The sequence below is a fragment of the Oncorhynchus clarkii genome, chromosome 15 (genome assembly GCF_045791955.1).
Source record: "Oncorhynchus clarkii lewisi isolate Uvic-CL-2024 chromosome 15, UVic_Ocla_1.0, whole genome shotgun sequence".
Taxonomy (NCBI): domain Eukaryota; kingdom Metazoa; phylum Chordata; class Actinopteri; order Salmoniformes; family Salmonidae; genus Oncorhynchus; species Oncorhynchus clarkii.
The window spans coordinates 19033299-19047703 of NC_092161.1; the positions used below are offsets into that span (position 1 = coordinate 19033299).

General features: G+C 42.1%; 1 protein-coding gene and 1 pseudogene across 4 annotated transcripts in view; one reads left to right on the forward strand and one right to left on the reverse strand.

Annotated features, from left to right (window-relative positions):
- The window catches only part of LOC139367009 (5'-AMP-activated protein kinase subunit gamma-2-like), a 97407-nt gene that overhangs the window by 68258 nt on the left and 14744 nt on the right, over positions 1-14405 (forward strand). For all 4 annotated transcript variants that reach the window (XM_071104857.1, XM_071104858.1, XM_071104860.1 and 1 more), the window contains 3 exons: positions 2643-2694; positions 6055-6164; positions 11357-11438. In XM_071104857.1, the coding sequence (XP_070960958.1) occupies positions 2643-2694; positions 6055-6164; positions 11357-11438 (244 nt within the window). The remainder of the gene's footprint in view (positions 1-2642; positions 2695-6054; positions 6165-11356; positions 11439-14405) is intronic.
- LOC139366630 (complement C1q-like protein 2) lies at positions 7448-8074 on the reverse strand (annotated as a pseudogene).

Below are 14405 nucleotides of genomic sequence, written 5' to 3' on the forward strand. Positions count from 1 at the left end.
ATCCCTCTCTGTCTCTGCCAGGTGAAACACTGGTTTCACTCAGCTAGTGGAGAGACACTAGCCTGATCCCAGATTTGTTTGTACTGTCTTGCAAACTTCTATGGTCATTGGCATGCTATTTGGCATGGCAATGATCATAGGAGTTGGCAAGAGAGACACTGTATAACAACCACAATAGTCAACAACTTCAATCTAGAGAAATCTTAAAGGTCTCTATAGCTCTCTCTCCCATGCATAATTTTGCTTATTCCATACTTCACAGTTGAAATATTACATTGATAGGTTCAGAACCAAAGTTTTGATTGAGCATGGCACATTATAAATTGTGAATGTGTGTTGTCATTTGCATACAATTTCATTAATCACTGAATTAACATTGTCTGCCTGGTATCATAATTTGTAATTGGAGGACTATTCAAGGCTAATCAAGAATGTGAAAAAAGTTAAACAATGGCTGCATTCCAAACACTTAACACAACCTCTCCCCTCAGCCCTCAAATTAAGTGGACACTTCTGATGACGTCTGACACTTGCAGGGCAAGGGGCGAGGGAGGAAGTTATACATTTTTCTAATGACTGCCTTGCCCTGAAATTTGTCAGTCGTTTGTCCCGCGATGATTGTATTTTCAGCTTCCGGTAACTTGTGGGTGCTTTATGTGCTAGAGTCAATTATGATTGCATGTTTACTTATATTAACTACATAATTATTAATATACGCCTACTGAATGATAGCTAGCAAATTAATAAGCTAACTAATGTTGGCATGCCTAGCTTCTGAAGAAGGAAAATGTTTTATTTCTACAATTTCCAAAAGCTAACCAAACAAAAACATTACTTTTGAGACATGTTAGTGCATTAGTATCAACATTTCTCACTTATTTACATTCGTTTTTACTTTTTTACCTTCGTATGTTGACTTTTCCATATTTTATATTTCAGTATTTTTTTTATATTTGCAACAATAATAACAATATTACACATCAATACAGGGACATTCCTGTGAATACAATGAAAAATATTAAATTCTCCATTATGACATTTTGAGGTTTTAAGTTTTTACTGACATTTCTTAGCAGATGTACGATCATCGCAAATTGCATTATGGGGCGTTTCAGGCCCTGAAGTGAACATAATTGTACACTCGCAAACTCAATCAAAAACGAGGGCTGAGAGGCTTACGTTGGCAACTTCCCTCGGTTGGCTAATCAATTGGGATCGACGACGAAGATGGTCGCAGGGATTCCCCAAGGGCATAACACAGAACCCAAACCGGCTGCGCGCGCGTGCGCCATCGTGCATAAATGTAGTTTATCCCCCCACACAAAACGCGATGACGACACAGGTTAAAATATCAAAACAAACTCTGAACCAATTACATTAATTTGGGGAAAGGTTGAAAAGCATTAAACATTTATGGCAATTTAGCTAGCTAGCTTCACTTGCTAGCTAATTTGTCCTAGTTAGCTAGCTTGCTGTTGCTAGCTAATTTGTCCTGGGATATAAACATTGAGTTGTTATTTTACCTGAAATGCACAAGGTCCTCTACTCCGACAATTAATCCACACACAAAACGGTCAACCGAATCGTTTCTAGTCATCTCTCCTCCTTCTAGGCTTTTTCTTCTCTTGACTTTATATTGCGATTGGCAACTTTCATAGATTAGGTGCATTACTGCCACTGACCTCACTCATCTTTCAGTCACCCACGTGGGTATTACCAATGAGGAGATGGCATGTGGGTACCTGCTTCTATAAACCAATGAGGAGATGGGATAGCCAGGACTTGAAGCGCGATCTGCGTCAGAAATAGAAATTACCTCTATTTTAGCCATTGGTAAAGCAGATGCTCGTTGGAGCCCACGAGCAGTGAGGGTGCAATAATTGAATAACATAGATTTCTAAATTGATTTTGCAAGGCATGCACACCAACGGTTTAGTCAGCCTGTGAGGCAATGGTAAGTGGGGGAGGGTGTGTCTTGAATGAGTTTGAAACGCAGCCAGATTGCTAAAACATATGATGTGGTTAGCTGATAGGTAAAGTACCTATCCAGGCGTTGTGAGATCTGGCAGGCGTTCATTGTATTTTTCATAGCGACTGCAGCAAATTGGAATGTTCCACTTTTACTTGGATAGGGGATTGGTAGCGTGCATCCTATTTTACGTCAAGCGTCGTCAGTCGGCACGAAATTACGGGATGTAGGCTACCTGACAATGCTCTCTAGTCTACTAAAATACGCTTACTCTACTCTTTTTACCAACACCGAGCAAGAAAAGAAAGACATGCGTCCATGAAAATCGCAGGAGCCTTTTATGCACGAAACGGTTGGACTGTGTTTCTCGTTTTCGTGTTGGCACCGCACAAGAGGAGAGGAGTTTCTCATGCCCGGCGACTGTCAAATCAGTAACGTTACCAGTTCGGAAGGCTAGTTGCAGCTCGGGAAGGCAACATAAGCTATCCTGTTCGCTACATTTTATCCACTATAGTGTGGTTGACAACCGTTACTTTTTCTACGACCTACTAGTATTTCATAACCGACTGCGCCCTGGTCTCTGCTGCCATCGTTGCCTGTGCAGGGTTGTGGAGTGAAAGAGGAGCGGAAAGAGTCAGTCGGTCAATTGGCTATCTGTACCTCTTATCTACAGGTCCACGGTTTAGCTGAAGGCATGCTGGAGAAACTTGATCTAGAAGATGAAGGTAAGCCTCTTTGCAAACTTTTTGGAAATGTATTTTCAACTAGTAGATCCGCAAACCCATGCATAACCTTTGTCATGGCAGTTGACAAGGTAATGCGTCAGCCAAATGGATCTGTGAATGATCTATGATTTTTATGTAATTAGCCTAAGCAACAGTTCATGAAGGCCATTTAGCCCGTTGATTATTGGTCAATTGAACATACATGGTGCCTTCAAGTCATATCATGCCAATAACACATTTAGTGGTAAATGTATTTTTGCCCAAACAATCCCACCCATGGATCATATTCCCATTATTCGAGTGGTGTAGTCTAATAATCAAAACATGTAATAAAAAAAAAACAACATGTTTTGAACTGCTTTGTGAGTATATCAAAGGTGGAACCGAACTATATACCAGCTCTGTAGCCCATCATGTCAATGTATAGAAGCTTTAGTGGATGGCAGGGACCTTCATTGTTAGTATGAAGGGGATTCAGCTCATGTTAGGGGGGAACTTGTTTGCTGTTATCCCTGCTAACCTGTTGGCTGCCTCCCTCAGTCCAGACACAATGCGATGTTGCATCTGTATCAGATACAGTACTGCTACAGCATAGGTAGTGTTACCCCATAGCTTGACAGTGTTATATTAATGAGTTTAGAATGCTGAATCATAGCGTATCCATTTTATCTAGTGTTTATACCAAATAGCGTCTCAGCTTCGCTGTAAATAACTGATCTAATCAGAAATACCCTACAGAAGAGCTTGAACAAGGAGATGATGGGGGCTACTGACAGGGCAGTGCTATTCTGCCTTGATTAAGGGAGCTTAATCTAGATGTTTGTGAATATGACTTACTTCACCAGATGTGTTTACCATCTGACGTCAAATGAGCGACCAATTACATGGGAAGTAGAACTAGAAAAAACTGCCACAATCTACCCACCTAGGCAGCTACCCTAAACTTTACATGAAATACAATATATATGCCACTTATCAGACTCACTTATCCAAAGTCACTTCTAGTCCAGTGAGTTCAGGTCACTTGACACTGTCTTTTTTTTCAAGTTTAGTCAGTAGCCTATCTGTGAGTGCTCAGAGCTTAGATGAAGTTGCGTATTGCACAGGATATAATGTCATGTCCGTTCTATACACCACATATCTACAGTGTGTTTGGAAAGTATTAAGACCCCTTTACTTTTCCCACATTTTGTTACGTTACAGCCTTATTCTGTTGCGTGTAGATTGATAAGGAAGAAAAACAATTGAATCAGTTTTAGAATGAGGCTGTAACGTAAGGAAATGTAGAAAAAGTGAAGGGGTCTGAATACTTTCCCGAATGCACTGTATCTGCAACAGTTCTGAACGCTCTGCCCTGCTGAACAAAGCCATGGTTTTGTTCTTCGTTTTCATGACTGGTGGTGATCTTCGTGCCCTGTAATGTTTAAGGTAACCAGGTACGTCAGCGCTGAGTGTTTCCCCAAGGCTCTTCACTGTACCAGCAGCTCTCACTCTGTGTGTCACATCACAGTATGCATGGCACACGCAGTACGTTCAGTGAGCATGATGCTGCTTGCTTCAAAAAACTGTGTGGGTGGGATGGGGGGGCTGAACACTAATGTTACTATACCTTTATTACAGAGAAGATGTGTGAAATTATCATCGTGGTACCATTATTACATAACATTCCATTCGGATGGAAATAGCCTAGATGTACTCTGTAGAGGTTTACATAAAGGCATCAACACCAGACATCTGGGTAAATCTGGTAAACTAAATCCTATTTACATCATTTGTTTTTTTCCCCCCATTTTGTTTTTCAAGTTAAGCCACATGAGCCAACCATCATTCAGTAGGCTGTGAGATGGAAGGCTACTGCTGCCTTCGTTCAACGTTGGTCAAATGTGAATCATCAAGGCTCTTCAAAACAAACAGACCATTTTACATTAATTCAATTCTCAGAATAGCCAACATGGCTGCTTGCCAGAGTGTCAAGCCTGTGCTCAGTGGTACTTCAAAATACTCAGATGGTCAGAGTACTTTTACTTGGTGATTGGTGGCAGTGTGATCGTGAGGCAATGGCTTTGGGCACCAGCCACAGCCATTGTGTTCAGGGATTTTGGGAGTTGGTATGTGCGTTGTGCACTCTATAAAACCTCTGTTTGATACTCTAACCTATAGTGGTTTAAGTTCCAAGGTTTTCCATAGAACCAAGACTCTAATTTATTGATAACAGAACACATATAAATGTTCAGTTTTTTTCCCCCGAGGACATTCCGACTACATTAGGGTTGTCTTAAACCAGTTTGATCTAGTCTCAATCAAATGCACCTCGTTTCTCTCAGGTTTGTAAGGCTGCATTCTCCTGCTGCTCTGCATAGCAAAGGAGCAAAGTCTAACAGTGATATTATGGGATTGTTGGGTGGCGAACATCTAGGACAAAGCAGATGGAAGAGGTTGTTGTTGTTATTATGGCATTAGATTTATTTCAAGTGGCACAATGTCCATGGACATGGATTCACGTCCCTTTTTAGGCATTGACTGTGGTTTAGCAATGCTGCATTGGGCTCGGATACCCAGGTTGTGATATGTATGGACCTGGGCTGTGACCATCGGCAGAGGTGTCGACATAGCCTCCTCACCCGTCATTAGAACTGACAGGGCGAAAGCCATGGGAGTGGAGCTGTCAGTCCTACGCATCAACCTGATACACTGACGGGTGTACAGACGTACAGACGGCACAGCAGTTAGACTGCAGCGTCGGTTCAAATCACGGCCAGAATGTATGGCAACGTCCAGACGAAGTCGGCCAAATCGTCTAGACTCCTTGAGGAGAGATTTTGAGGAAGGTGAGTGGGGAGCATGGCGGCTCCTTCCAGTCATAGAACAAACGACTGCTCTGTTGTCTCAAGAGCTTAACAAAAAAAAGTATGTTTAGTGTAGCTGAATAGTACGGGGAGAATTACCATGGCAACCGGCCCTGGAGATTGAGTCAGTAGTCAGCGAGTGAGAAACTTCCAGTCTCTTAGTTCATTGAATATACCCTTTATATTCAGGTCCTTTGAGAAGAAAGGCGATATCAGACACCCAGGATATCTCAGACAACAATGTAGTGGTTTTGAGAGATCATATTTTGTAGCTATATGAAAATGCCCAGGAAGTCATTTTCTCCATGTACCACGTCTCTTCCATATTATCTTTGAAGAAGATGTGCATAGAGCAAACCATGAGTCAGTGGAAGTCATTTTACCTCCTCATTACTGGTCAAAGTACAAGGCATCAGGATTTCCATTGTTGTTCCATTCCTAGTATTTTGTGTATTAATGTTTTCTGGTAAGAACATCGAATTAATGCTTGTGCATATATGTGCTTTACTTTCAGCTTTTGAAGAATCCGAAAGTGATATCTACATGCGCTTTATGAAGTCACACAAGTGCTACGACATTGTTCCTACCAGCTCTAAGCTCGTGGTTTTTGACACTACTCTGCAGGTAAGTGCTCCGTCTAATGAACATCTATTGTACAAAGACTTCTGACAGTCACAGAACATTGTTCTGTTGTCCCGCCTTCTGATAATGTTCCATTCATACAGGTGGTCAATAGGAAACTTTTTTTTGTGTTTTATTGACTAGTAACTTCAAATGCAATTGCGTCATGGCTTGAGCCATTATACTATGTCTCTGGTTACTAATTGATCTGCTTTGTTAAACATGTAAACTCCGTTATGGTCTTGGTTTGGAAAGTGATACAAATGTCTCTACGCAGCACAGAAATTAGCTGGAGACTTTCTCCTCAGGCCAGAATATACTATTATGATATCCTCTTTGTAAAAGTCTTTCAGTTCCTCTCTCTTGAAGCTTGTCACACTTTAAAACCCCTCGCAATCTCTCCCACTCTTTTATCTTCAAAAGCACCAGCTAGAAAAATAGCTTTTGTCTGAACTTGTGACTTGATAGAAATCTGCAATTAAAAAGCTCTACATTTTAATCCAGATAAGTGTTATCTCTTATCCACTGTGTCGCTTGGAGGTCTCATCCTTCCATGGTTAGACCACACTACACTCTACAGAGATGATGTTGGTCTACAGAGATGATGTCGGTCTACAGAGATGATGTCGGTCTACAGAGATGATGTCGGTCTACAGAGATGATGTCGGTCTACAGAGATGATGTCTGTCTACAGAGATGATGTCTGTCTACAGAGATGATGTCTGTCTACAGAGATGATGTCTGTCTACAGAGATGATGTCTGTCTACAGAGATGATGTCGGTCTACAGAGATGATGTCGGTCTACAGAGATGATGTCGGTCTACAGAGATGATGTCGGTCTACAGAGATGATGTCGGTCTACAGAGATGATGTCGGTCTACAGAGATGATGTCGGTCTACAGAGATGTCAGTGAAAACAAGGAAGCAGTGAGAAGACTTTAATGAAACGGCTGCAGTCCAGCAGTCAAACAATGGAGAAGAACAACAAACACAACCACCACCAACACCTCAGTCAAACAGCTTGAACCTGTTCTTCATTAAACATCAAACCACAACTATTACAGCAGACAGTGACCTTTGACTAGTGCGCAGGTCACAAGAATGCAATAGATATATTTGTCTTGTTGACCTGGTCCTCTCTCAACATCATCACAGTTTAATCAGTGTGCTACTTTTTATTTTTGTAAGTGTTTTATTTTGTTTTACTTTCATACTGTTGTGATGTATTTTCCCCAAATCTCTTCTGTTATGTACAGCCAAATTAACTGTAAATGTGTTACTCATATTACATGGGAAAGAGTAAAAACCCACTGGAGGTGTTGTAGTTTCTGCCCTGTTAGTGTCTACGCCCAGCTCAGTGCTGTCTCCCACCTCCAGCTCCACTACGGCTGCGTTGCTGGCAAAGTCTTGTGCCGGTCCAGACCTAACGTCCCATGAGGACACCAGCAGCTGTCCGTTCTTCCGCAAAGTCACGGCAGCGTTGGCGTTTCCGTTGTAGAACACGGTGTAGCAGAAGTAATACACTCTGACCATGGCTGTGAAGACAACTGTAGCAGGGTTGTATCCACTGCCGACGTTGGAGAATACTTTTGTACTGTAAGGGTATGTCAGTGGTGAAGGGTCCAATGTTCCCAGAACCATACGTTCTTAGAGCTGCAGAGAAGGCCACCTTTGACTGACCAGCTGCTAAGTCCTTCTTCTTTAATGTCTCCAGTTCTTCTTCCTGAACTTTGTTCATACTTTTCACTTCCTCCACCTGGCTCACGCTGGCTTGTAGCCTGGTCTCCACAGCTCCTAGTTTCTGGTCCATGGCTCCCAATTCCTCCTTCAGGACAGCCAGCCCCCCCCCCCCCCCCCACACACACACACACACACACCTTGTGCCCCAGACAGTGTGAGGCACAGACAGCATTTGTCAAACGCCTCCCCCTTCATTCTTAACCTTTTCTTGTCAAGACAGGTAAGTTCTGTGTAGTCTTTTAGCTTTTGTAGTTCTCTTTTTATATACAGTGCCTTGCGAAAGTATTCGGCCTCCTTGAACTTTGCGACCTTATGCCACAGTTCAGGCTTCAAACATAAAGATATAAAACTGTATTTGTTTGTGAAGAATCAACAACAAGTGGGACACAATCATGAAGTGAAACGACATTTATTGGATATTTCAAACTTTTTTTAACAAATCAAAAACTGAAAAATTGGCCGTGCAAAATTATTCAGCCCCCTTAAGTTAATACTTTGTAGCGCCACCTTTTGCTGCGATTACAGCTGTAAGTCGCTTGGGGTATGTCTCTATCAGTTTTGCACATCGAGAGACTGAAATGTTTTCCCATTCCTCCTTGCAAAACAGCTCGAGCTCAGTGAGGTTGGATGGAGAGCATTTGTGAACAGCAGTTTTCAGTTCTTTCCACAGATTCTCGATTGGATTCAGGTCTGGACTTTGACTTGGCCATTCTAACACCTGGATATGTTTATTTTTGAACCATTCCATTGTAGATTTTGCTTTATGTTTTGGATCATTGTCTTGGTGGAAGACAAATCTCCGTCCCAGTCTCAGGTCTTTTGCAGACTCCATCAGGTTTTCTTCCAGAATGGTCCTGTATTTGGCTCCATCCATCTTCCCATCAATTTTAACCATCTTCCCTGTCCCTGCTGAAGAAAAGCAGGCCCAAACCATGATGCTGCCACCACCATGTTTGACAGCGGGGATGGTGTGTTCAGGGTGATGAGCTGTGTTGCTTTTACGCCAAACATAACGGTTTGCATTGTTGCCAAAAAGTTCAATTTTGGTTTCATCTGACCAGAGCACCTTCTTCCACATGTTTGGTGTGTCTCCCAGGTGGCTTGTGGCAAACTTTAAACGACACTTTTTATGGATATCTTTAAGAAATGGCTTTCTTCTTGCCACTCAGATTTGTGCAATATACGACTGATTGTTGTCCTATGGACAGAGTCTCCCACCTCAGTTGTAGATCTCTGCAGTTCATCCAGAGTGATCATGGGCCTCTTGGCTGCATCTCTGATCAGTCTTCTCCTTGTATGAGCTGAAAGTTTAGAGGGACGGCCAGGTCTTGGTAGATTTGCAGTGGTCTGATACTCCTTCCATTTCAATATTATCGCTTGCACAGTGCTCCTTGGGATGTTTAAAGCTTGGGAAATCTTTTTGTATCCAAATCCGGCTTTAAACTTCTTCACAACAGTATCTCGGACCTGCCTGGTGTGTTCCTTGTTCTTCATGATGCTCTCTGCGCTTTTAACAGACCTCTGAGACTATCACAGTGCAGGTGCATTTATACGGAGACTTGATTACACACAGGTGGATTGTATTTATCATCATTAGTCATTTAGGTCAACATTGGATCATTCAGAGATCTTCACTGAACTTCTGGAGAGAGTTTGCTGCACTGAAAGTAAAGGGGCTGAATAATTTTGCACGCCCAATTTTTCAGTTTTTGATTTGTTAAAAAAGTTTGAAATATCCAATAAATGTTGTTCCACTTCATGATTGTGTCCCACTTGTTGTTGATTCTTCACAAAAAAATACAGTTTTATATCTTTATGTTTGAAGCTTGAAATGTGGCAAAAGGTCGCAAAGTTCAAGGGGGCCGAATACTTTCGCAAGGCACTGTATGTCAAGTTTTACAGAGGGTTTAGCAGGAACTCTCTGCAGTCAATGAGGGGGTTCTTTCTCTTCATAGGGAATGTATTTGGCACGTGGATGACGAAACGAAGACAGGAAAATGGGTCGTCCCTCCCGCTTACTGGAATATACTTGTATTAACGATTGGAAAATAGGGCAGCCCTATAGCTCTGATCACATCCACGTTTTGGCTGGTAGTAGTTGCTTATCCGATTCCCAATCTTTCATTGAGTGCTTGTCCAGACCAGCAGCCCAGAACAGAAACGGACTGAGGCTGACCTCAGTGGAAGATTAAAGTTTCCATGTGAAGGCTAAAGGAACCTTCTCATTATGGCTACACGGCCTCATTAAACTTTAATCTTCTTAAGATTACTCTTTCAGAAATGCCAAAAGAAAAATCGATGCTCTCATGAATGTTTTACAGTGCCTGGAGACAATGGGGTTTAATAGCATGCTTGTGTGTTCATTCCCAGACCATTAGCATTGGATATGAATTTAAAAACGGCGGAGGCATTCAATTAGAGGGACGACCATGCGTTTGTCTTTGGAGGGGGATATCATCTGTGGTTTCCCTTTGCGGTGTCATGGTTTTAAGTCATTTAGTATCTTGGGAGGTGCAGTACAATGATATACAGTATCAGTAGGATTACAATATTACCAGATACCTGCTTCTCGGGGAGAGCCGTTCACAATGAATGCTAATGGGAATTAATTCTAATGAGGAAATGGTATCTGTTCAGCATGTCTACACAAGCCCCTTACGAGTTTACGTAGTTATTTTACCCCCAGCTGAGGTGAATGGAGTCATGGTACAGTATGTATCCAGTTAGTCAGGTAGATGTGACTCTGGCTTAGAGATACGAAGATCTGAACTAGAGTCTTTGATTTTATACCATCTTATCATCACACCAAACTGGAATGTCCAGGACCCAGTTTTTCAAAGGTTAGCTGTCTGGATTTCGCCTATCTGATTGGATTCATGCAAAGGAATAGGATGGGAGTCCCCCCATTCAAGTATGTTATATTTATTCTATTTCTATGCATTTAATCCAATCTGATAGGCAACATCCAGATAACTTTTGAAAACCTGGGCCCAGGGGGCATTATTTTCTCCATGAAAGTAGATGGAAAGATGGATACTTATTTGTCCTGAGTGAGGAGAATTGTTTCCACTGCCTGTTGTTTACAGGGAACAAAAGTCAAACCACCAGAACCACACACAGCAGCATTCTTTTTTTGTGATGAAAGACTACAGTACTGTATCCAGTACCTGTCCCCAGTTACCAGACATCTAACCACACAGTGGCTAGTGGTAACGGGGAGGAAGCAGCAGATGCTAACTGACACAGCCAGGGAGGTGTGATGAAACCCTGCCCTGCCCAGAAACACACTCTTTAGGGGGGAGATACTGTGTCGTCTGACCCCTCAACTGGGAGCTTGGGAGGCAGAGGGGGCTGGGAAGTGGTGGATAATGCTGCTCTATTCCACCTACATTTTATAAAATACATGGTTAACAAGTCTTGTAAAAACATTGTTGTGTGTTCTTCTCGCCTGTAGGTAAAAAAGGCCTTCTTCGCCTTGGTCGCCAACGGGGTGCGGGCAGCCCCACTATGGGAGACAAAGAAGCAGAGCTTTGTCGGTAAGTGGAAAAATATATTTTTCTTTGCAGTCAAATGTTACTGTATTTTCCATACATAGTGAACAGAATGGAACCAAATCAAGTTCTTAGGGAGAAATGGTCAGACTGGGATAGAGAAGAGGGAAAGATGAGGGTATCACAACTATAAAGGAGGGGAGGTATAGAAACTGAGAGGTGATGAGGAAAGTAGATCAAATGACATAGTCCGTGCAAATTATAAAATGTGTGTGTCCCTGCTAGAGGTCGACCGGTTCTGATTTTTCAACGCCAATATTGGAGGGCAAAAAAAGCCGATACCGATTAATCAGACTATTATTATTATTTTTTTTTATTTTTTATTTTTTAACCTTTATTTATTTGTAATAATGACAATTACAACAATACTGAATGAACACTTATTTTAACTTAATATAATACATCAATAAAATCAATTTAGCCTCAAATAAATAATGAAACATGTTCAATTTGGTTTCAATAATGCAAAAACAAAGTGTTGGAGAAGAAAGTAAAAGTGCAATATGTGGCATGTAAGAAAGCTAACGTTTAAGTTCTTTGCTCAGAGCATGAGAACATATGAAAGCTGGTGGTTCCTTTTAACATGAGTCTTCAATATTCCCAGGTGAGAAGTTTTAGGTTGTAGTTATTATAGGAATTATAGGGCTATTTCCCTCTATACCATTTGTATTTAATTAGCCTTTGACTATTGGATGTTCTTATAGGTACTTTAGTATTGTCCTCTCCTCGCTCGAACCAGGAACACATCGACAACAGCCACCCTCGAAGCAGCATTACCCATGCAGAGCAAGGGGAACAACCACTCCAAGTCTCAGAGCGAGTGACGTTTGAAACACTATTAGCGCGCACCCCGCTAACTAGCTAACCATTTCACATCGGTTACACAAGCCTAATCTCGGGAGTTGATAGGCTTGAAGTCATAAACAGAGCAATGCTTGAAGCACAACGAAGAGCTGCTGGCAAAACGCACAAAATTGCTGTTTGAATGAATGCTTACGAGCCTGCTGCTGCCTACCACCGCTCAGTCAGACTGCTCTATCAAATCATAGACTTAGTTATATTATAATAACACACAGAAATACGAGCCTTAGGTCATTAATATGGTCGAATCTGGAAACTATCATCTCGAAAACAAGACGTTTATTCTTTCAGTGAGATGCGTAACCGTTTCGTATTTTATCTAAGGGGTGGGCATCCATAAGTCTAAATATTCCTGTTACATTGCACAACCTTCAATTTTATGTCATAATTACGTACAATTCTGGCAAATTAGGCGGCCCAAACTGACACAATTTCACCTGGTTAATATTGCCTGCTAACCTGGATTTATTTTAGCTAAATATGCAGGTTTAAAAATATATACTTCTGTGTATTGATTTTAAGAAAGGCATTGATGTTTATGGTTAGGTACACATTGGAGCAACAATACGCATCGATTATATGCAACGCAGGACACGCTAGATAAACTAGTAATAGCTTCAACCATGTGTAGTTAACTAGTGATTATGATTGATTGATTGTTTTTTATAAGATAAGTTTAATGCTAGCTAGCAACTTACCTTCGCTTACTGCATTCGCGTAACAGGCAGTCTCCTTGTGGAGTGCAATGTAATCAGGTGGTTAGAGCGTTGGACTAGTTAACTGTAAGGTTGCAAGATTGAATCCCCGAGCTGACAAGGTAAAAATCTGTCGTTCTGCCTCTGAACAAGGCAGTTAACCCACCGTTCCTAGGCCGTCATTGAAAATAAGAATGTGTTCTTAACTGACTTGCCTAGTTAAATAAAGATTAAATAAAGGTGTAAAATGTTTTTTTTTTCACTGCGGGAGGGCGCTGGTGGCCTGTGTTCACACACATATTTAAATAAGTCACATACTTGCTGTACATCCAGGAGATGCACTGAATATTATGTAACATAGGAATCTCTCTCTAGCCTGAATCTGTTGGATCACTCTTACATCATGGCTAGCCACATCCCTAATACCCTCCCCCATAATATAATCATTGCCTCGTCTCTTTTTTCATCCTTAGAAACCCCCTCTCCTTTGTGTGCTCTCCCTCACTTCTACCCATCCTCTTACTAATGCTTCCGTCTGCACTGTACCTCCCTCTCCTCAACCTCCTCCCCCATTTTCTGTCTCTGCTCTATCCATCCTCTCTCTCTATCCATCCTCTCTCTCTATCCATCCTCTCTCTCTCCTTTCCATTGGCTTACTCTGCCCTCCATTTTGACGACTCCATCCTCTCTCCTTCCCTCTCTTCCCCTCGAGGCAGCCTCCTCTCCTTGTATCTGGGCCAGCGTCATGGAGACGGATATAAATACTGTTCTCTCCTCTCTAGCCGACTCTGAGAACAGACAGGCAGACGAGTTATAATGAGCCATGGTCATGGGCTTCCATTCACTAGTGCTAATTTGAGATGGCAGAAATGGACTCAGTAGTATATTCTTACCGTATTGGTCCAAATGTTTTTCAACAATTGAATCAAGGATACATTGAACAATATTGCTATGTGCCCACCTATGGTTAGGGGACATCCATATTGCGCAATTGTCCTGGCTTCATCACTAGGATGTGAGTGTAGAGCCTGATGTCTCCCTGCAGCCTCGCATACATAAATCAAGTCCACTTAACTGAGAGTGAGAGAGAGAGAAACGTGTGTATGTGTGTGTATGACACGCACAGATGGGCTTTACTAAGAATCTAGCCCTCTGTTCCACTCCACTGTTCTCTCACCCCTAGGCTGTACTGACCTCAATGAGGTGTATGTGGAGAGGATGTCCCAGAAATAGGCCCATCTATTTCACTCTCCCTCTCCTCTCACTGTCCCCTCCCCATCCCCTCTACACCCTGTCCTCTTTCTCAGTATCCCCTCCCTATCTTCTCCCCTCCCCATCCCTCTCCACCCTCTCCTCTCAGTATCCCCTCCCTATCTTCCACCCAACCATCATCCTC